Genomic DNA, 24,957 nt, shown 5'->3' with positions numbered 1-24,957 from the left:
CTCGATCCCAGGACCCTGGGATCATGACCAGAGGCTTTAACACTGAGCCAGCCAGACCCCCTCAAATTAGGATTTTCATTTCCTTAGAGGAAATTACTGGGTAATACGGTAATTCTATTTTTAATTTCTTGAGGAGTCTCCTTAGTGTTTTCCAGTGTCTTCACCAGTTTGCATTCTTACCAGTAGTATATGAAGGTTCCTTTCCCTCTGGCTATCCTCCTTAAAAAAAAAAATAAAGTTAATTTGTACTTCACTAAAATTTATAACTTTTGCTATAAAGACTATTAAGATAATTAAAACACAAGTCAAAGATTAGTAAGACATATCTGTAAAACAGGGGCACCTGGGTGGCTCAGTGGGTTAAAGCCTTTGCTTTCAGCTCAGGTCATGATCTCAGGGTCCTGGGATAGAGCCCTGCATCGGGCTCTCTGCTCAGCAGGGAGCCTGCTTCCCTCTCTCTCTCTGCCTGCCTCTCTGCCTACTTGTGATCTCTCTCTGTCAGAAAAACAACAAAAAAGACATATTTGTAAAACATATCTGGCAAAGAATGAATGTCCAAAATATGAAAAGGTCCCTTTTTAAAAAAATTTTTATTCAGTTTTATTTTTTGAAGAAGTTTTAGGGTTACCACAAAATTGACGGTAAAATAATAGAGATTTATACCTCCTACCCCAGCCATGCATAGCCTCCCCCATTATGAAATCTATCACAGAGTGGCACATTGTAACAACTGATGAACTACACTGTCACTGCATTATCACCCAAAGTCCATAGTTTACATTAAGGTTCAGTATTGATGTTATACATTATATGGATTTGAACAATTATATAAGGCATCTATCATTACAGTATCATATACAATATTTTCACTGCCCGAACAATCTCTGTGCTCCATCTGCTTGTTCTTCCCTATCTCTAACCTCTCCTTTTACCCCCTACAACTTCTAAAAAACACTAATATTTTTCAGTGTCTCCAATTTTTCTTTTTCCAGAATGCCATTTAGTTGGAATCCTACAGTATGAAGCCTCTTCAAATTGGCTTTGTAGTAATACACATTTAAGATTCCTTCACACCTTTTTATGGTTTGATTGCTGATTTCTTTTGGGGGCTTCATTATATTCCCTTGTCTGGACATCCTTCAGTTTATCCCTTCACCTACTGAAGGGCACCTTGGTTGCTTCAAGTTTTGGCAATTATAAATAAAGCTGCAATAGACAACCTAGTATGGCTTTTTAGGCTTATTTATATATTGTTATTTTATTTTTTTATTTCTTGTGCAGCTTTCTGTGTGGACATAGTTTTTAGTTCCATTGGGCAAATACCAAGGTGCATGATCACTAGATAGTATAAGAATATGCTTAGTTTTGTAAGAAGCCAAAAGACTCTCTTTCAAAGTGGCCATGTTCTTCTGCATTCCCACCAGCCATGCAAGAGCGTTCCTTTATCTCCAGAGTCTCGCCAGCACTTGATGGTATCAGTGTTCTGGATTTTCACCATTCTAATAGGTGTGTAGTGCCATCCCGTTGTTTTAATATGCATTTTCCTGATGATGTATGATGTGAAACGTCTTTTCATATATTATTTTACATTTGTATATCTTCTTAGTAAGATGTCTGTTATCTGTAGATCTTGAGCACATTTTCAAATGGGTTTTTTCCTGTTGTTGAATTTAAAGAATTCTTTGTGTACTTTGGATAACGGTCCTTTGTCAGATATGTTTTTTGCAAATATTTTCTTTCAGTCTTAGGCTTATCTTGACACTGTTTTTCACAGAGCAGTCATTTTTAATTTTCATGGTCTAGTTTATCAACTATTTCTTTCATGAATCATGCCTTTGGCTATGTATCTAAAAACCCATCACCAAATCCATGGTCATCTAAATTTTCTCCTGTGCTATATATTTTCTGAGAAGTTCTGCAGTTTTGTGTTTTACATCTGATTTGTGATCCATTTTGAGTTAATTTTTTAAGGGTGTATTGTCTGTATCTAGATTATTTCTTTTGCATGTGGTTCCCTCTTCTTTTATTTAACTTTGGCACACATCTTATTTCAAATTAGTTCTGGGGATGGCTCTTTACTTTTTGAAATTCTCCAAAGATTTAAAATGAAATTAAAGTAACTAAAATACATGTGACATTGCCCCTTACTAAAATCATTTATTGTTCTCTTGACTTCTGGTAAAAGAGGGTGTGAGCTATCACTGAGCTATATTTAACTGTGGGCAGGTGGGAAGTAGACTTTAATTTAGGAGAGAGTTTATGCAATTATTATTTGTGATTTTAAGACTTAGAGAAAGTGTTAAAAGACCCTGGGGTGGGATGACATGAGTAATATGCACACTGCACTAGGTTTGAGTTGCCAGACTATTTAACGTGAGTCTACAGAATTGCTTTTCTTTTTAATTAGTCTCTTGGTAGAGAAAGATGAAATAAGATCAAAACCCCAAAATATATCAAAAGAAAACATACTTTTGCTGTAATGGAGTAGAATGGTTTCAAAATATGGTGGGTGCAAATGCAAAAGGATATAGATATATTAACAGCTAATTTGTTAGCATGGTATGGGTATAATGATCTCAGGACTGGAACCAAAGAGGAACTATAGGTGAACCATAGCTTGGACTGTTTGCCTTCCTTGAGAATTACTTCTGCTCTTAAGGACTCCAGTTTCCTCATGGCAGGAAGTACAAATTTATAGGATTATTGTAAGGATAAGAAATAACATATATAGCTTTACAACAAAAATATATTACCCTCAGTAATAATCTCATATTGCTAGGAAATAGCAAGCTTCCTGCCTTTTGCTTCTTACTTCCAAAATTACAGTTTGTAATGTGATTTTTATGGCTGACTTGTCTGAAATGAAAATTCTGAATATTTGCAAATATATGATTGGAATATCCACATGGTTTTAGGTGACTTCTCACAAGCCTGCAGAATGCTACATAGTACATTCTGTTGTAGGTTTTCTCAGTTAACAATGTCCACTTGCAAAATGATGTCATCTTGATAAAATATAAAAAAGTAAGATACTATTTTCATCTGTCATTATTTGATTTGGCTGATGATTTTTTTCTTTATTTTTTTAACTTTTAAAGATTTTATTTATTTATTTGAGAGAAAGGGAGAGAATGAGCAATGGGGGGGACAGAGGGAGAGGGAGAGAGAGAAGCAGACTCCCTACTGAGCAGGAAACCTGACATGGGGCCTGATCCCAGGACTCAGAGATCATGACCTGAGCAGAAGGCAGATGCTCAGCTGACTGAGCCACCCAGACGTCCCTGTATTTTTTCTTTAGAAAAAAAATCACATGAAATATTTGAGTTTGGAATAAATATTTCCCCTAAATAAAATAATTTCTGCCTTATAAGACTAGGCTGTAGGAAATATTTTTCATATTTTATTTTAAAAAATGGAGGCTTTCAAGATAAAGAGGATTGGGACTCAACTATAGGTCATTCTACTGGAAGTCTTCTGTCTACATCAGTGCATTTACCTGCCACAGAATGCAAGAGCAATGAGTTAAGAGTAAATCTAAGAAATCCTACCAGTGTTGGGTACAATAAGCTAAATAACTGACTCTTCCAGTATGCTTTCTTAATTTTACTTTGTGTCTCGTTGTAACTGAAATCTAGGAAGGCTCTTTCCTAGAAACTACCATTGTGTGCTTCTCCTTCCTCCAACAGAACTTATAGGTTATTTAAATAGCATGTGTCAGGTCCAGACTGATGAACGAAATGGCATGGCTCTGGGTTCATAAACTTGCATTCTAGTTATTGTGTTGATTAGAATCTTTAATGTTCTTTCAATAGCATTAAGGAGCAATAACATTGAGTGAGATGAAAATGTTTAGAAATGACCCCATAGTTCTATCTTTGGGAATAATCGCAATATTACATTTTCCACAAGCGACTCAGATAATTCTTATGTTCACATTTACTTTCAGGAACCACTGCCTGCTTGTTTAGATTTCATATTGTACTCTACCCTACACCTAATATTTCATGATAGAACTCTTGGCTCTTGTAATGTTCAAACCTATTTCCTGCTTCTTTTATTGAAACATTCTTGCCTTGAATCTGCCTCTTTGACTTCTTAAACTTCAGATTTCAGCTTGCATATTACTCTTTCAAATAACCTCTGATTGCCTTATTTATTTCAGGCCTTTCTTACAGCATTCAGAGGATTTCATCCCTCATATGAGTTTATGCCCAATTTATACCTATATTTGTATTTTGTCAATAGGCTATTTGGTGCCTCTTATGTAAGAGATACTAAATAGTTTTTGTTAAATACTTGAATAGTTGTTTTAGTGTTTACATATTTTTATCAATGTTTATTTTGTTAATACTTTATTTATTTGACACAGAGAAAGAGAGAGAGAGCACAGGCAGAGGGAGAGGGAGAAGCAGTCTCCCCACTGAGCAGGAAGCCCAATGCAGGGCTTGATCCCAGGACCCTGAGATCATGACCTGAGCCAAAGGCAGACTTAATTGATTGAGCCACCCAGGAACCCCTATTCTCAATGTTTAATATGAATAACATTGGAATCATTAAATACAAAAATATATATTTTACCAATTACTCCTTAGAGAATATATTTTCACATTAAAAATTCTAGAAAACATTTTTTCAATAACTCCCATATTCCCTGAAATTTATTTAAGAATAATACCCACTATTAGTGAAAATTCATGGTATGAATGAAAATAGAATAGAATAAATATAATAAAATAGAAAGAAAATATTTTAGGATTTTTTTCTTGATTACTAAAAGCAAATAAATGGAATTCTATTTCAATTTGATAGTGATTATTAGAATTGCTTACAATAAATTCTGAAAGCTTAAAATAGTACCTGATTTTTCCTTTCTTTTTATCTTGCATTCAGTTGAATGTCTTTTAAGATTTATTTATTTTGGAGAGAGAGAGAGAGCACAGGCCAGGGGGAAGTGCAGAGGGAGAGAGCATATGGATCAGACTCCCCACTGAGGGCAAAGCCCAAGGAGGGCTAGATCTCACAGGCCTGAGTCATGACTTGAGCCAGAATCAAGGAAATCAGGAGTCTGAGGCTTAACTGAGTGAGCCACCCAGGCTCTCCTCAGTTGAATGGGTTTTTTAATGTTAATAGATTTTCATATGATTCTTAGAAAAGAATAACATACAAGAAAAAATTATGTAAAATGAAAACAAATAAAACTGTTTATAGTATTTATGATGTTCCTATTTCTACATAACCTTTACTTTTTGCTGTGTGTTGTATACATAAATTTATGAAATAATTGCTCTGTCAATAACTTGCAAATAGCAAATAATCAGATATCATTGTTTAAGCTTTGTAGTTACAACTGATAAAATCATTCCTTCCTTTAATTATTATTTTTAAATATTTGGAGTTTATTCATTCAAACCATCTGTTACTTATATAAAATCTGAGTTCTACCTGTAATCTGTTATCAGGTACAAAATTGACTTGCGAATTTTATTTTAAATGCCTACAGTTTCACAAAGCCTTGACATGACATATTTGTCCTTGGCCAAAAATACATATGTTTTCCTAAAATTAATTTTTCATCACCAAGTTAATGACTTTTTGTGATAGCTTTATTATTTTCATTCTGATAAGTGATGTGATGATATAAAAAAGTTTAAGCATTATTCTTAATAATTAAAAAAATGACATGTTGGTAATTGGATTTTGAAATACTGTTTTCACCTCGTATTCCCAAATAGATCCCCTCGACGTTAAACCACATCATCTAAAATTGATCCCTGGGGTGCCTGGCTAGTTCAGTGGGTTGAGTGTCCAACTTGATTTCAGCTCAGGTCATGATCTCTCCGGGTCCTGGGATCAAGCTGGCGTCAGACTCGTCACTCAGCAGAGATCCAATCTCTCTCCCTCTGCCCCTCCTCTCCAACTTGAATGTATAGGCTCACGCTCTCTCTCTCAAATAAATCTTTAAAAATAAATTAAAATAAAATTTGATTCCTTAGTTTATTGTATATCATTGATAAACAAGGTCTAGTGCCAAGAATGTAATTTTTGATTCCTGCCTGTTAGAAGCCAGAGCTTCTCTTAGATTTGGGAACAGAACATTTTCTACAATAATGGTTCAATTTTATATACATGAAAAAGCAGACTTCAGAGATTTTTTTTAACCGAATCCATTTCCAAAGATATTTTGAAGTCTAACATTTTTCTTTTTTTTTAAAAGTATGACATTTTTAAGTTTATTTTGATTAAGTTGACTTGTCTTTTAGAATTTAAAATGTCATGAAAAATATCTTATAATAGTCTAATACTAATCAGTGCTCTTCAGTCAAACCATTTGGAACTAACAATGTAAAAATAAATGATTTCCAATTTTTATTTTGACAATGTAAAAATGTCTCCTATTTTAATCATGTTACATGGTTCAGAAGGCATTTCAAATAATTGATTTCTTTCAGTCCTTATAATTCCACAATTCCGATGAATCTGGTGTCCTTGTCTTAATTTTATTTAAAAACAGGAACAGAAAGAAGAAACATATATCAGATTCAGCCAATGAGAAAGTGACAGAATCAGGACTATGTTCCAGTTGTTTTTCTACTGTGAAGAATGGCTTCACCATTAGATTTATGCCATGAAATTACTTTGACATTTGGATATATGTATGCCCAAATTTATGGAAGAAATAACTGTATAATTATTTTCCCAAATTATATTACCACAATTTCTTCTCTAAGTAGAATATTGCTATGTAAAATGTTTTCCTCTCTATTTCATTAATTTTTACTTTCCCAAACCCTGTCACATTGGGGAATAAATTGACCATATTAGGGATTTGAAGTTAACAGATTAATCTTACCCACAGAATCAGTGGCAAATCAGAATTAGAATTCAGCGCTCAGAATTACATTTTAGAGCTGAAAGAATTACTAATCATTTATACTTAAAACATTCAAAACAAGAAAAAAATCATAACAGGCAAACACAATTCAACCACATTTTAAGAATGAACAACTTTTTAACATAATAAAACTACATAAAATTAACACATTTGCTATTGCATCTTAAAGTCTAAATTTAAAAAATGTTAAAATAAGAAAAACTGACCAAGGGAGACATTAAAATTACCCTAAATCCATTAAATCAAAACTTCTAGAGGTAGGTTCTGGTCACTGGCAACTGTAAACATTTCTCCAGGAGAATCTCATGTGCAGCCTTTGTTGGGCACCATGGGGTGAAAGCAGAGGTAAGCAAACTTTTTCTGTAAGGGGCCAGATAGTAAATAATCGAGGCTTTGCTGGTCATAATAGTCTCTATCCCAACAGCTCAACTCTGCCATTGTTAGTGTGGGAACAATCATAAGCAACCAATGAATGTGGTTGCACTACAATACAGCTGTGTTTAGGACTGAAATTTGAATTTTATATAATGCTAATGTGTCTGAAATAGTACTTAAAATTTTTTTTCAAAAAGAAAACCATTATGGAATATACTAAAATAAATGGGTCATATTTGGCCACCTGGCTGTGGTTGCCAACCTCTCTTCCCTAGAAATCCAATTAACCACTTATTCTGTGTGTTTGACTTTATTTTACAGTACTCTAATTGTGGAATTTATACTATGCTATTACATTCATTTTTCTTTGTTCTCCATGACCAGCATAATATGTGGAACTTAAAAGGTATAGGAAACAAATAAACAAATGACTGAATGAATATATGAGCTATATCCGTGCAACCAGAATTGCCCAAGAAATTATTTTGCATCTTCTCAATCAATAAATGTTCACCATGTAAGTGGAGATTGTTGGCAGAATACCTTAGTTTTTCCCCTGACATATTTACTTGACAAATACGGTCTGTATGGTTATAGACATAGTCTCATGAGCCAGGAAGAAAGCTCTAGTGATCTAGGGCATGGCATGGTCTTAGGACCTTTGTGTTGTTCACTTTTCAGAGAAATATGGTTTCCTTTTAAAAATTATACTCATGCTTAGCGAAATAAGTCAAGCGGAGAAAGACAACTATCATATGATCTCCCTAATATGAGGGAGTGGTGATGCAACATGGGGGCTTAAGTGGGTAGGAGAAGAATCCATGAAACAAGATGGGATAGGGAGGGAGACAAACCATAAGTGACTCTTAATCTCACGAAACAAACTGTGGGTTGCTGGGGGGAGGGGGGTTGGGAGAAGGGGGGGTAGGGTTATGGACATTGGGGAGGGTATGTGCTTTGGGGTAAATTGGAAGGGGAGATGAACCATGAGAGACTATGGACTCTGAAAAACAATCTGAGGGGTTTGAAGTGGTGGGGGGGTGGGAGGTTGGGGTACCAGGTGGTGGGTATTATAGAGGGCACAGCTTGCATGGAGCACTGGGTGTGGTGAAAAAATAATGAATACTGTTTTTCTGAAAATAAATAAATTGGAAAAAAAAATTATACTTATGTATCTGTGAACCTTTGTCAGTGGGGGCTTTTTTGCTGGGTGCCTTGCCTTTTGACAGTTACAAGTGTTCCATGTTGTCTCTTTGTGTTTGCTGTGTTTAGCTAGAGAGATTGCAGGCTGAAAATATCTCGGAGTGGGACAAGAGGGAAATACTTGAAACAGAAAAGCAAGGACTGGAAAAAGAAAATAGAAAACTCAAGGCTCAAGTGAAAGAAATGGAAGAGCTCCTGGGTGGGAAAAACAGATTCAGCACAAACTTTCAAAGTTCTGATTTCAAGACATCACGCATTGATCTGCAGGAACAAAGCAAGGTATGGGTTCCCCTGGGAAGCAGTGTTCTCACTCACTACGCATGCCTCCCTGATGCTTGGTAGCTGCTGCCTCCCTTTTACCCGCCTCCCAATCTGAACATTTTCTTTTGTGGTACTTAACATCTGATCACTTGCTCTCTCTGTCACTGTAAGGTAGAGTAACATTGCTCATGAATAGGGACACAGAGTGTCACACATTTTGTATGAAAATGTTAGAATAGGACAAATCTGACAGTTGCAGTCTTTTCCAAAAGGAAGAAAAAACCGAAGGGATCTTTGTGTTTTTTGTTTCCTTTTATACTTTTGTCTCAGTATTTTTCAAGCAATTGATCTTACTTCTCAATAAGTAAATTTCTCCATTAGTCTGAGCAACTGTGGAGGGAGCGTTCGTCAGCAGTGACGGCACCTGCATCAACATTTCCGTTTAGCTGAAGCTAAACGGTTCGTTTTTAGTTTCAGAGAAATTATTTTTGAGTCAATTCAGTGCATTGTTTGGCAAATAGCTTTTATAGGCTATAATATAAATAATTCACCTTCTGATTTTGAGAACTTCAGGTTTTTGGAATTGTTAAATCCTATAGATAGGATTTTAAAAAATAAATAGCTTTTATATTTAAAAAATAATCTCTTAATGGCAGTTGCAGTTTGTGTGTTTTAGGGTCAACATGCTGGAAAACATTTACATCTTGTTTCTATTCCTTCCATTAAAGTACCTGTAGTATCTTAATGCACAATTCTGTTATTTCACTCGATCTCTTTAACAGTGAATTAAAAGTGAGTTTGATAAGTTCATATTTTTTAATTATATAAGTAGTTCATATTCATAGGACCTCTAACACCTACATGGCTGGAAAACGTGAATCCCATATCACTTTTCCTTATTCTTTGCTATTCGAGGGATCAATTGCAAATGCAAGATTAAATCACATTAGAATTCAGTGACTTGGCAGTAGGGATCTCTGAAGTGAAATATTATAGTCAGTAATTATAATTCCCATTATATGTGTTCAGAAACCAGCCATAATAGTGTATTTGTTTCTGACATATACAACTGATAAATCTGTTTTTGTGCAGATTTCTACTTGTGAAAGTACAGAATTATTTCAATTATGAAACAAGTTTTTTGATCATCAAAATACCTGCTTGCATTTGACTCACTTGAACAGAACAAGCCTTTATATTATGCTCTGTATCTGGTCACTGCTGTAGAAGCTGACTGATATGAAGATTAATGAATCGTTATCCCTGCCCAGCCTGGGCTTAAAGTCTATATAGGGAGATAAACACATAAATTGTTATCAGTAGTATAACATGTTGATTGATAATAAAGTAAAATGGGAATACAGAGGAAGCAATTCATTCTAGTTCATTTTGATTCCTATCTAGTTACATCAAAATGTTATCCTGTAAAGCATGTCAGTTAGGAAATATGAGGGCTGACTGGGGACTGTTTGGAACTGACATAATATATTATATATATATATATTCATTCATTCATTCATTCATTCATTCAGTTGGCTTGTCTGGTTGTCAGGGAACTGACATATATATATATATATATTTTTTTTTTTTTCATTCATTCAGTTGGCTTGTCTGGTTGTCAGGGCACAGAGTCCAGACCTGGGCTCTTTGGGACAAGTATAGTTCTTCATCTTAGGAATAGACAGAACTTGGAAACTCAAGATTCCGGAAGGTCTAACCAAACCAATGGGTATGTTCATCAGTTAGAAAACTCTTCCTTAAATATATATTATCTTGATGACCAGGAAGAGGTGTTGATTATTCTTATGCTCTTCATTAAGAATTCAGACTCACTACTTGGACCAAAATAATTACTTAGCGTAGAGCATCTGTAGGTCAGAATCCTTGGTGCCCCAGAGATCCCCTCTGGGATCAAGATTTAAATGTCCCCAAATGCCAGATGAACCAAGCTGCATATAAAACATGCCTAAGTCCAGATAATACTATAGATTCTATTATAACATGAAGTCAAATTGTAATTGTAACATTATTTTGATAAAAACTAATTTACATGTATATAAATTAGGCATTTAAGTATCATGTAAGGGTACCCTGTGTACATAGGCATGTGATTACCATGTAGAAGCAGCATATATCTATGTGAATATAATTTCTATATATAGGTGACACTGGAAATAGGTGCTGACATGTAACAAAACAGTAACCAGTCAATTATCACTCTCTGAAAGAGTTGTAAATCTTATTATGTTATCTTTATATCTAATCACATTTAACAAGTGTCTGTGACAGACACAAAAGTGTCTGCTTTTCACAGAAATCACCAAATCAATATATTGTGTTAATTTCTTGAACTTTAACATTCTCACTGTTCAATGAATTTTTTTTAATAAATTCTTACTTATACAAGAGGAAGAATTTCACATATATATTTGAAATATACAGTGCTATATTTTGCATACATTTTTGCATTTTTTTGACCTTAGTATTATAGGGAATAAATTTTTAAAGAAAGTATATTTTCATTTTAAATGGCACTGTTGGGGCACCTGGGTGGGTCAGTGGGTTAAGCGTCGACTTTTGGTTCAGGTCATGATCTTGGGGTCCTGGGATAGAGCCCCACATTGGGCTCCCTGCAGACTCTGCTTCTCTGCCTGCCCTCCCCCCATGCACACTCTCTCATTCTCACAAATAAGTAAAAATCTTTTAAAAAAAATAAGTTGCACTGTTAATTTAAGGACAAAGATTCTCCTTAATATGAATGATCTCATCACATGAATGAACCTCCATCTTGTGGTTGTTTTTATGTCCCATGTTGAGGCTCTGTGCACATCAATCTTTTATTTAAATTAAATAAACCCAGCAGTGCACCTGAACTTTTAATGAATAGACTGGAAACTTACTGATCAGTACGAACATTTTAGAAGTGGGACTGTGCCTAGGAGAGACACAGACAGAAAGAAGTATCAAGACGACTGGTAAATCACATGATTAAGAAAAGCACATCTTCACCAGGGCTTGGTGAAAGGAAAAGGAAGCTTGAAGGACTTCAAGAGTTCTAATCTCTTCAGAGCTTTCACTTCCACCTCCCTCCTCCCTTTGTTTCCTTCCAAGGACTTTTAGGAGGACAGAGAGAGGAGGAAAGGAGAAGACAAATGAGGGACAGAGAAGGGAAAAGTGCTGTGTGTCCACTCTAAAGCGAGAAGACAAAATAACCAAAATGGAAACAAACACATATAAGCTAATATTTATCAAACTATGTCCCGATTTTTCTATACTAGAGAAAAGTAGAATTGTAATTCCCAATCATTTTCCTAAATATGATTCCTATTCTGTAAATGCTGATTTACTTTATTTACTTTATTGAAGTGAGACTGATTTTTTACTTGGAAAGCCTCAATTCTATTGATATGCAATATATGTATTCTCCATGCCAAATAATACTTCTTAAAGTGAAAAGTTATTGGAAAAAGTGGTCAATATCTACTGGGTAAAGCCCCATAAACAAGTCAACGTGCCTCTCATGAAGCTTTTTGGAGGCTTGTTTTCTTAAATCATTCTGGCAACTGAATCCCTTCCTTCAGGTCACACTCTGGGTCATTTTCAGAAAGTTAATGTGACAGAGTGGTAATTGATGTGTCTCAGGAAAATGATGAATTAATCTAAGAGTGGAAAGGCCATCAAAGTCAATTCCTAATGAATTTACTTTTCTGATGGTGTCTATTCCTTGACTTGGAATGACATTTATTTTATTTAGTAACTTTACCCTCAGAAATATTTTATTTTCATTCAGAGGTTTAGCAAGCAAACCTATGGATTTGTTAACTTTTCCTCATTCATAATTTCTCTTTTGAAACCCTCTTTGCTCATAATATTATTGAATAATTTAAGAATAAAAATATCCTTAAAATGTTATAAAATAATAATTTAAATATAGAATAACATAATTTGATGTTATTAGATAGGGTCATTTCATGTTTTTCTTTAACTATTCGTACATAACTTTGTGTCCTGAGCTACATTAGAAATTTTAATTTTTAATATAGTGATTAGTAAAACAGTGTATTACTATAGAGACCTTTGGATATATGGAAATTTTTAACCCTTTCATAGGTGGGATATATTTTATATATAAAAATGAAAATAATTCATTTTGAAAAATGTCTTCTTTGTCCAAAACATTAAGCTACATTGGATGTCTCTTATGAATTGATAATTTAGTTATTTCATAAAACTTAGAAACACATCCATGATTTTGTGTACATTTTAACAAAAGTCAATGGGATTGCGTGGTTGAGCAGAACAATGTTATTTTCCCCAAGAATTTCTGAAGTTACCTGATATAGATTCTTTTTTTTTTTTTTAACTTTTTATTTTGAGATTATTATAGATTATGAGGAAATCACAAAAATAGTACAGAAAGTTCTGGGAACTCTATCTCATTTTCCCCTGGCGGAAACATCATGCATAACTTTAGGATAGTATCAAAACTAAGGGGTGCCTGGATGGCTCAGTGGGTTAAGCTTCTGCCTTCAGCTCAGGTCATGGTCCCAGGGCCCTGGGATGGAGCCCCACATCGGGCTCTCGGCTCAGCGCGGAGCCTGCTTCCCCCTCTCTCTCCGCCCGCCTCTGCTTACTTGTGATCTCTCTCTCTCTGTCAAATAAACAAACAAAATCCAAAAAAAAACCTAAGACATTGATTTATTCCAATCCAGTGGGAACTTCAGTAGATACCTCCTTATGACATTCATAAACAGTACTTAAGAATCTATATCAGGCCTCAAGAAACAAGAAAGGCCTGATATAGATTCTTAAGTACTGTTTATGAATGTCATAAGGAGGTATCTACTGAAGTTCCCACTGGATTGGAATAAATCAGTATACTACACAATAGGGTGACATTTTCTCTAATATAATATGACTGCCCTCACTCACCCTTAAATACACACAGGCATGTGGCACACATACAACAAATGGATTTTTATAAATAAACTCTAAAATAGGAGTTTTATTTTTTCTTTCTGTTTTGTGATTCTCCCCTCGGGAATAGGTACACAGAGGATTTTGTATATATGAAACCTTGTTTCTAGGAATATATTATCACTGGGTGGGATTTCACTTATTCTTATAAGCAAAATGCTGTCATAGCTTATTAAATTAAAATTATGAATAGTAAATCCCAACCCCTACTGCATTGTTTGGCACACCTTTTTTTTTTTCAATTTATTTATTTTCAGAAAAACATTATTCATTATTTTTTCACCACACCCAGTGCTCCATGCAAGCCGTGCCCTCTATAATACCCACCACCTGGTACCCCAACCTCCCACCCCCCCACCACTTCAAACACCTTTTAAATGTGCTATCAAATAAATAAGTACATTTATGTTCCATTTTCATTATTTAAATTTCATTGTATACTTTGATTTATCTTTAATTCTTTTACTTTCCTTTTTATTCTATGTTAGAGGGCAATGAGGTCTATAAGGTTGTTGGAGGCTTATAATATCCTTCAAAATCTCTTTCCTGTATGTTAGATCAATGATATTTTATCCGATAGCCAATTAAAACCAAGATGCAAATTTTAACACTTAGGTCACTTATATTTTGCAGATTTAGAACTTCATGAAATTTTATAGTATAAATTGTGAAATTCAGATATGAAATTATATCATTTTGTGTTTGATATGTCTAGTGGACTACTAATAATCCACTATATTATTACAAAGTGATTGGCAGTTCACATAACTGTTATCGGTGGATTTATATTAGCTTGATTTAAAGCACTGATAAAAAATAATATTTAGTTTCTTATTTAAAATGGCAAAACACTATGGCTATAATACTTCTTTTTTATTTTTTTCGATGTATTTTTTTTTTCCCCAGCGTAACGGTATTCATTGTTTTTGCACCACACCCAGTGCTCCATGCAATTGGTGCCCTCTCCAATACCCACCACCTGGTTCCCCCATCCTCCCACCCCCCCCCGCCCCTTCAAAACCCTCAGATTGCTTTTCAGAGTCCATAGTCTCTCATGGTTCACCTCCCCTTCCAATTTCCCTCGACTCCCTTCTCCTCTCCATCTGCCCTTGTCCTCCATGCTATTTGTTATGCTCCACAAATAAGTGAAACCATATGAGAATTGACTCTTTAAATCTTAAGCTAAAATTCAAATTAAAAATAAAACTGTAAGATGAGGGAAAAACCCATAGGTCTGAGACATTCACTATTTTGTCTTTCTTTTCCTTTTCCTTTTTCTTAAAGTGAAATTACATTATATAAAATTAAACATTTTAAAGTGAATAACCTAGTGGCATTCAGTACATTCAAGATGTTGTACACCGACTGTCTCTCACTGATGCCAGAGCATTTTCATCATCCCCAAGGGAAACTCCGTAAGCATCACATAGCAGCTCCCCAGCCCTCGCTCCCCTGAACCTCCAGCAAGCGCAAGTCTGTTCTCTGTCTAGCTGGATTTACCTGTTCGGGATATTTCATATGAACAGGATCATACAACCTGTAATTTTCTGTGTCTGGCTTCTTTAACTTACATATGGAGTGTTCAAGGTTCATGTGTACCTCAGTACTTCATTTTCCTTTTGGTTTCATAGTATTTAATTCTGTGTTTCATAGTATTTAATTCAACAATTTGTTCATTCATTTATGTGCCAGTGGACACTTGGGTTATTTTCATCATTTGGCTTTTTCAAATGGTGCTATTATAACTATACAGGTACATGCATTAATTTGAATACCTGCTTTCATTTATTTTAGGTACATAACTAGGAGTAAAATTTCAGGGTCATATCGTAGTTCTATAATTTAATGTTTGAAGGAGCCAGTGAGTTTTTCCCCCAGTGGCTGAACTGTTAGATTCCTATCACAATGTATAAGAGTTCCTAGCTCCTCATATCCTCAGAAACACTTGTTCTTTTTTGTTTTTTGATTTGTGTTTTTAAAACTATACTCATCCTTCTGAGTTTATAGTGTGGTACCTTATGGTGGTTTTGATTCGCATTTCCCTCATGACTAATGATTTTTAAAAATCCTTCTTTTTTGGAGAAATGTCTATTCAAGCTCTTTGCCCCCCCCACCCCCCTTTATAAAAAGATTTTATTTATTTATTTATTTGATACAGAGAGAGAGAGAGAGAGAGCGCCAAAGGGAATACAAGCAGGGGGAGTGGGAGGAGCAGCAGACTCCCCACTGAGCAGGGAGCCCGATGTGGGGTTCCATCCCAGGGTACTGGGATCATGACCTCAGCCGAAGGCAGCGGCTTAATGACTGAGCCACACAGGCATTCCTCTCCCCACCCTTTTTAAAAGATTTTATTTATTTATTTGACAGAGAGAGAGAGAGAGAGAGATCACAAATAGGCAGAGAAGCAGGCTAGAGAGAAGAGGAAGCAGGCTCACCGGTTGAGCAGAGAGCCCGATGCAGGGCTCGATCCCAGGACCCTGAGATCATGACCTGAGCCAAAGGCAGAGGCTTAACCCACTGAGCCACCCACATGCCCCTACCCCACCCCTTTTTTTTTTTAAATGAAGTTGTTTGCCTTTCTGTTGCTGAGTTGTAAGAGTTCTTTATGTATTCTGAATATTAAGTCTTATCAGATATTTGATTTCCCAGCATTTTCTACCATTCTTCAGTTGTCTTTTCACGTTCTTGGGAATGTCTTCTGATGTATGCAGTTTTTAATTTTGATAAAACCCAGCATATCTATTTTTGTTGTTGTTGATTGTTCTTTTAAAGTTTCATTTCTGCTAAATCCAAGGTCGTGAAGATTTAACTCCTATGTTTTCTTCTAAGACTTTTATAGTTTAACCTGTTATATTTAAGTCGTTGACCTCTTTTGAGTTAATATACAGTGTAAGATAGGAATCCAACTTCATTATTTTACATACAGCTACCCAATTGCTTCAGCACCATTTGTTGAAGAGACTTTTATATTTCTCCAATTCAGCAGTCCTGGTACCTTTGTCGCAAATCAGTAGTTTCCAGATGTATGGGGTTATTTATGGAGGCTCAGTTTCATTCCATTGGTCCACATGGTTATCATTATGCCAGTACCACATTGTTTCAATTACTGCACCTTTGTAATAAATTTTGAAATCAAGAAATATGACTCCTCTAACCCTCTTCTTTTTCATTATCATTTTGGATATTTGGAGCCAATAAAAATTATATATGAATTTGAAGATCCAGCTTTTCCATTTTTGCCAAAAAAAAAAAAAGAAGAAGAAGAAGAAGAAGCAATAGCACTTTGGATAGGGATTTCATTGAATCTATGGATGACTTTCGGGAATACTGAGAACTGCTGGATGTGTATGCCCCTCCAAAGTTCATATGTTGAAACCACATTGCAAAGGTGATGGTATTTGGAGGTGGTGTTTGGGGAGGTGCATAGGTCTGACAGCAGAGCTCTCGTGAATGCAATTCGTGGATTTATGAGAGACTCCAAAGAGCATCCACATTACTACTCAGTGAAAGTGGTAACTGCCAAATGTGTGATTCAGCAAATCTATAACAAGAAAATGGAACCAGAGGTTAGAGAATGAAAGAATAAAATTCTTACCCTGGTCCGTGCTCAGTATTTTGGCCAAAATACTTTAGTATTTTAGTTTAGTTTTCTCATTTTTTAAGAAGAAAGTCTGGAATAAATAGCTGAGATTCTGCCAGCACCAAAATTCCATTATCCTATTATGTTTTCCAAAATTTAGCTACTGGGTTTAAATAAAATCACTAATTTGGGTTCATGAGGACAATGTAATATTTCTTTAGAATTTCAGTTTATTTTCACTAAAATAGCTGTTGGCTCCCGATACAGCTTAGTATACTCTTTCCACTTGCTGGATTTATTTGTTTTTAATTCATGCAGTTAAATTTAATATGGTTGTTGACATAATTGAGAGAATTTTCATTTCGTATTTCTCTGCTACTGCCCATCACTTTCTGTTCCCCTATCATTTTATTTTGCTTAATTTAATGGTATTTAGATCCCTACAGCATTTGGCAGGCTTTCTAATTCTCTCTAAATTCTAGGAAAACAGACAAAAAGATACATCAGTATATCAGTAACTAACAACAATCATCTCTTTGCTTTTTAACCAACTTTAATTTCATTTTCCATTACATAGTTCTGTGTGTGTGTGTGTATGTGCATGTGTGTGAACATAGTTCTAGTTTAGTGTAACATGAGTCAAGAAAGAATAATTACTTCTGTGCTGATGTTACTTAATAAGGTCTGTATTTTATACTATTACTAAACAGAATTTTGCTATTGATAAAAAACAAACAAAAAAACCCACACACTTAAAAAAAAAAAAAAACTAAAAGAAAAAACAACAACAACAAAAGCATACCAAATGTGTAAAACAAGGCTATTCAATTACTTGGTAGTTGGCCTTTTTTGTAGGGCTTTATCCAGGATAAGAGATGGGGCACTCCTCCTCCTTTCTGCAAGTGTTTTCATTTTCTATTGAGAAAAAATAACTAAATAAAATGAAGACCATGTGACTTGTAAAAAAAAAAAAAAGAAGAAGAAGAAGAAGAAGAATTACAAATCACATTCATATTTCACATTCAGCTCCTTTTCTAGCATTCTGAAATCATGTTATTCTGTGTCTATTCAGCATAATTCACATGGTAGAAGGAATTTAAAAATGAATTAGATGTTCTTATCTCCTGGAGCAAAGTTTCCTGAATTTGGATTATGGTCCTGCTGTACCAAATAGGGTGTTTCTGAAAACAAAAGTTCTAAATTAATAGGCATGTAACTTGGGAAGTAGGAATGTGTGTGTGTGTGTGTGTGTGTGTGTGTGTGTATTTTAAAAGTAGTTAGATGTCCATTCAGTGATGACTGGTTAAGGAAAATGTCATATATATACAAAATGAAATATTACTCAGCCATAAAAAGAATGAAATCTTACCATTTGCGATGATATGGAAGGAGCTAGAAAGTATGATGCTAAGTGTAATAAATCAGCCACAGAAAGATAAATACCATATGATTTCACTCATATGTGGAATTTAAGAAACAAAACAAATGAGCAAAGGGGAGAGAAAAGATAGAGAGAGGCAAATTAAGAAACAGGTTCTTTTTTTTTTTAAAAAAATATTATTTATTTCAATCTCAAGTAGGTGGAGAGGCAGGCAGAGTGAGAGAGAGAGGAGGAGGAAGCAAGCTCCCCACTGAGCAGGGAGCCTGATGTGGGGCTTGATCCCAGGACCCTGAGATCATGACCTGAGCCAAAGGCAGAGGTTTAACCCACTGAGCCATCCAGGTGCCCCAAGAAACAGGTTTCCCCCCCCCCCAATTTCTTTATTTTCAGAAAAACAGTATTCATTATTTTTTCACCACACCCAGTGCTCCATGCAAGCCGTGCCCTCTATAATACCCACCACCTGGTACCCCAACCTCCCACCCCCCCGCCACTTCAAACCCCTCAGACTGTTTTTCAGAGTCCATAGTCTCTCATGGTTCACCTCCCCTTCCAATTTACCCAAATTCCCTACTACTCTCTAACGCCCCTTGTCCTCCATGCTATTGGTTATGTTCCACAAATGAGTGAAACCATATGATAATTGACTCTCTCTGCTTGACTGATTTCACTCAGCATAATCTCTTCCAGTCCCGTCCATGTTGCTACAAAAGTTGGATATTCGTCCTTTCTGATGGAGGCATAATACTCCATAGTGTATATGGACCACATCTTCCTTATCCATTCATCCGTTGAAGGGCATCTCAGGGAGATTCAAATTAAAACCACATTGAGATATCACCTTACACCAGTTAGAATGGCCAAAATTAACAAAACAGGAAACAACATGTGTTGGAGAGGATGTGGAGAAAGGGGAACCCTCTTCCACTGTTGGTGGGAATGCAAGTTGGTGCAGCCTCTTTGGAGAACAGTGTGGAGATTCCTCAAGAAATTAAAAATAGAGCTTCCCTACGACCCTGCAATTGCACTCCTGGGTATTTACCCCAAAGATACAGATGTCGTGAAAAGAAGGGCCTTCTGTACCCCAATGTTTATAGCAGCAATGGCCACAGTCGCCAAACTATGGAAAGAAACAGGTTCTTAACTACAGAGAACAAACTGATGGTCACCGACAGGAGGTAGGGGAGGGGGCGGGTGAAACGGGATGGGGGTGAAGGAGGGCACTTGGGATGAGCACCGGGTGGTAGAAGGAAGTGTTGAGTCACTGTATCATACACCTAAAACTAATATTACAGTGTATGTTACCTAACTAGAACTTGAATACATTTTAAAAAATTATTTTCACAGCCAAAAAATAAGTAAAAATAAGATGTTGATAGATTTAGCCAAAATCCTTCCCCCCTCCCCGAAAAGTATCTAGATGACTTTTATGTCCACTAAAACTTGGAAAACCACAAGTTCAACACACAAGTGTTTTCAAAGTGTATTACAATGCCCTTCATAGCTGTAAATAGGTTATTTCTGATTTGGCATTATCAAAGAGTGTGTGTGTGTGTGTGTGTGTGTGTGTGTGAGACTTTAGTGAATATGGTAAATATCTTTCATTAGTGACAATTTCAAATTACTTTCAAGGATGTTTTATATACTTCATAGTTAATTTACATAAACATCCCAAATGAAATTTATTTTCCAATCTACTGCACTAATGCCTGAAACTCTGGTTCTCTGTGCTGGAGGCAAATTGGTGGCTGTTTTGGTGGCATGTCCTTGACAACATGGGGAAAGAGCCGGGAAATGTGAGAGGTCTGCTGTGCCAAGGTGAAGCAGGTGTGGGGGAACAGTAGCATATGGAGAAATAATTAGCTGGCTGAGTCTGTATTACAAGAATAATTTTACCTTAAGCCAGTTAAAATTAATTATCCTACCTTAAGCCAGATAGAATTAATTCAATTTCTCCCAAAGAAACTGTTTATTTGGCTCGATTTGGGTGGACATAGCTGGAATGTTTTTTAACCATATTAATGAGCATTTCATAATTAGAACTATGTCCTTTGGCTCTGTATACAAATAGCAAAAAAGGAAATTTGGATTTACAAAATTTTAAAACCCAAATATGTCCTTTTCTCCAGATAACTATCTGAGTTTTAATGTTTTCTGGTCTTTATATTTGAATGAGTCACTGCTTATTAGCTTAACTTGTACCATATGAGGAATGCCTTGTTCATTCTTTTTATTAGATTTGTCTTATCCACTTATTGCTTATTACCATGTAATCCATTTTAAGATAAAATTCATTTGTTTTTATTTTAAATGACTGTAAAGGAAGGATCAGTTTTTTTTTTCAAAACTAGGTAAAAAGGTTTTCAGTTTTTTCTGTGATGAGGCAATATGAATTTTCAAATGCTGTTATTTATCCCATTACTTATTTCACATGTGTTTGTAATATATAATTTTCAAAGAAGAGAAGAAGAATATTAACACATAATTTTATAAAAGATAAGGTATCTCATCTATTATTTGTAAAAGAAATCATTTAAAATCAAGTGACATCTACTCTTTCTTTTGTTATTAATTCAACAAACATTTGCTGAAATCAGAATTTGGCTCTAGGTATCCAAAAACAGATAAATAACAGAAATGTATATAATACAAGGAATCTGATGATTTGGGACTTGGGGATAAGCTCCATGTTGGATGTACAGGAATGACCCCTGGTTCACCACCACAGAATAGGCCTAACTAGAGAATGGGTTCCTCAGGAAAGGTATCAGGAAGAGACAGAGTTCCATGACATCTTTTCTTTCATCCCTGTCCCCAAGGTCACTCTACCTTAGCTACAAGATGGGAATAGAAGGCACCTAATGACTGGACTTGGCTGCTCTATAATTTCCTGTTACCACTCTTCCCTACTGAGATCAGCCCAAATTCAGGCCTTGCTTGAGCACATTTATTTTCCAGCATCTAGAGCTTATCTGGAGCTCTAGCTGTAAGAGATTCAAGAAAATGTAGGTGTTTAGAATCCAAGAGGGAGAACTAGAAGAACTCTGGCATAGATGTTGAAATAGCCAATCTATATTTCAGACACACACACAGTGTTGTGGATAGTGAATGTTAAGGGTGGCAAGACACACAACATAACAGCTGTCCTCATGAAACCTACAGTCAAATCAAATCATCAACGAAGAAGTCTATAACGGTGACTAAGTTAAATGCTGAAAATCAGTAGATTTAGGTTCTATTGCTTCTTCCTGGGAAATGACCAATCAGAATGAGATCAGAAAGAAGAAAGGAGTTCATTACCTGGAAGGGCCTGGTGTAAGAACATTCCATACCCAGTGAATAAGTGCAGGGGCTTATTTGCTTTGGGTAAAATTGGAGGGAAACAAGTGAAATCTACTAATTTTCTGAGATTCTTCTAAGTATGTGGGGTAGAGGAGAAGAATGGCTTTGGAAACTCGGGAGAAAGCTGAGGCTCTGAGGCTCTAAAATCTGTCTATTGTCTCACAGGTCCCTTGCTTGATGATGGAGCTCCAAGGACTGATCTGAAGCTGCGGGTGAGTGAAGGGAAGAAGAATGGTAGCAAAAGTCCACGTGCTGTGGAAAGCGTGGGGAAGGCACAAAAAAAGAAGTCATGGGATCTCCTAAATTGACTTTTAAGTACTCCCCTCACGGGATCTGGGGCTATACTTAGTTTGTGTAGCTAAAAGAATTGTCATGTCATGACCTGTACTAGTTGCTTTATCCTTAGATCCTGTTGTTCGTCTCTGACCAAATTTTTGCACTGAAATTAAAGTACCTTTCTGTGTTGTTTTAGGGACTTCATCCATCAATTCAGATTATCCTTGGTGTACGCTAATGATGTAGCTTAGTTTCTTTAATGATTAAGCCTGTACCAAATTGTTATTTTGGAAGTTTTCTGTTAGCATCTGCAGCAAAATTTTGTTGATTACTTAAAAGTATTATCTAAGAATGGCTACAATTTGTTCTCTACCCTTATGTCTTTTTATTCCAAACATTGTACACTATCATCAGTGTTCACCTCACCATAGAAATAGAGTTATTTTTATTGGGATACAACCTGAAAATAAATCTCATCTTCAAGTAGAATATGGAGAGGATGATACTTATGTCAGAATATGTCCCACCATTTTATTTGCCATATGCATACTATAGAATTCATATATATATATATAGATACATAATATATATTACATATATAGCTATTTTATATATATATAATATATATAAAACATCCCCCCATTACATACACAGACATGCAGAGCTACATATACATAAGAAAAGTATAACAATGTGGTAGGCAAAATATTGATAAATCCAAGAGGATAAAGATAATCAATTAGGATAATGATCCAGTGATCTGAGATCTGAGATCAGATGATATAAAATATACATTTAAATATTTTATAAAGGCAAAACATGAAAGTAAGTGTGTTGGAGATTCAACATCCATTCTGTCTCATTTGGGGAACCCTAACGTGTATTCACCTGGCTTCTACTTAACATGCATTGTTTTTTCTCTAGGATCATCTCCACCCCCAAATTTCAGGCCACATCCTTTGGTTAAGGTTAATACCACATCTACCTTCAGGTTGGGTAGGCGATTCATGTTTATCTAATGAAAACATTTAAGTTTTCTGGACACACATGCTAGTATGGGCAGGTAACCACATCAGAGACAATGAAATGTAATGAAGCTTAGATTTCTTGAAGAGATGCACATTCTTGCTGCTAAAATTAAACCTAAGGAAATAAAGATTTAGGGTGATAAAAGCATCAGACTTTCACTAGGAGCTGCATGAGAAACAGAGTTGAGGCATGGAGAGGGCCTGACCAGGAGACATAATGAGCCTCTCTGGCTTAAGCCATAGCCTGGATTAAGATGCCCCTGGGAGCAGTAAATAATGCTGCTATAAGCATAGGGGCGCATGTATCCCTTTGAATTAGTGTGTTTATATATATATAATTTGTGTTTATATTTTTTGAATAAACACCCAGTAGTGAGATTACTGGATTATACGGTAGTTCTATTTTTAACCTTTTGTGGTACTTCTGTACTGTTTTCCACAAGGGCTGCCTCAGTTTGCATTCCCACCAGCAGTGCACGAGTGCTCCTTTTTCTCCACATACTCGCCAACACTTAGTTCTTGTGGTTTTGATTTTAGCCATTCTGACAGATATGAGGTGATGTCTCGTTGTGGCTTTCATTATTTACAGTAGCCAAATTATGGAAAGAGCTCAAAGGTACATCAATTGATGAATAGATAAAGAAGATGTGTGTATGAATATATATGTGTGTACATATGCACACATATATATACAGACACACATGTATATATGTATATAGACACATACATGCACACACACACATGCACACGCAATATATATATATATATAACAGACTCTTGCCTATAGAGAACAAGTTGGTGGTTACCAGAGGGGGATGGGGATGGGTGAAATATGTGATGGGGATTAAGGAGCCCAGTTACAATGAGCACCCAGAGTTGTCTGGAATTGTTGAATCACTATATTATATACTTGAAACAAATATAACACTGTATGTTAACTATATGGAATTAAAATAAAAACTTAATAATAAAAAAAAGATACCCCTGGGATTTTAAGTTACTTGTGTCCATGAATTCTCCTCTCCATTAAAGAAAATTTGCATTAAGTTTCCAATAAATTCCAATAAGTATAAATGTATTTTCTAATAAATCAAAACATTTGCAACAATAATAGCAAATATATTCTTTTTGAAAGGCAATTTTTAAACGAAAATATAGTTTAAATTAAAAAATAAACTCTTGTCTCAAGAAAAAACAGGGAGTCGATCTCTAATTTTGTTAATCACTATTAGAATGGGCAAGTGGTATCTAGCTTTAGCTAGCAAGTATCTATTATATATAAACATAAAAGGGGAATGGCATGAATACATGTAGACACACAGATGAAGTGAATAGCACATACGGAAAATGGATAGATGATTTTTTCACATCCATGTTGGAGAAAGCTATATCCTTAATAGATTTTGTAGATTTGCCTCCTATTTGAAGAGTTATATTCCATGATATATTTTTGTTACTTATAAGTCATAATTTAAAATAATTTCCCCAGCTCCTAGCTATCAACACTGAATATAAAGTGCTAATGAAAATTAGATTATTCAGTATGTGTGTATACACACACATACACACTCACGACTATTTGGAAGGGATACACACTGGTAGAAGATGGATTGAAAGTTTGTAATATTGGTCATGGTCTTAT

The 24,957-nt window shown here is 35.4% G+C and overlaps 1 protein-coding gene across 4 annotated transcripts in view; it reads left to right on the top strand.

The window, feature by feature from the left end:
• Nucleotides 1-23,775, top strand: part of CCDC102B (coiled-coil domain containing 102B) — a 189,537-nt gene extending 165,762 nt beyond the window's left edge. For all 4 annotated transcript variants that reach the window (XM_044242831.1, XM_044242830.1, XM_044242832.1 and 1 more), the window contains 2 exons: nt 8,540-8,749; nt 22,177-23,775. In XM_044242831.1, the coding sequence (XP_044098766.1) occupies nt 8,540-8,749; nt 22,177-22,215 (249 nt within the window). In that variant the 3' untranslated portion in view covers nt 22,216-23,775. The remainder of the gene's footprint in view (nt 1-8,539; nt 8,750-22,176) is intronic.
• The last annotated feature ends 1,182 nt before the right edge of the window (nt 23,776-24,957 follow it).

This window comes from Neovison vison, chromosome 3, assembly GCF_020171115.1.
Source record: "Neovison vison isolate M4711 chromosome 3, ASM_NN_V1, whole genome shotgun sequence".
Lineage (NCBI taxonomy): Eukaryota > Metazoa > Chordata > Mammalia > Carnivora > Mustelidae > Neogale > Neogale vison.
The sequence above is the reverse complement of the archived record's forward strand: the minus strand, read 5'-3'. Positions and strand labels throughout refer to the sequence as shown.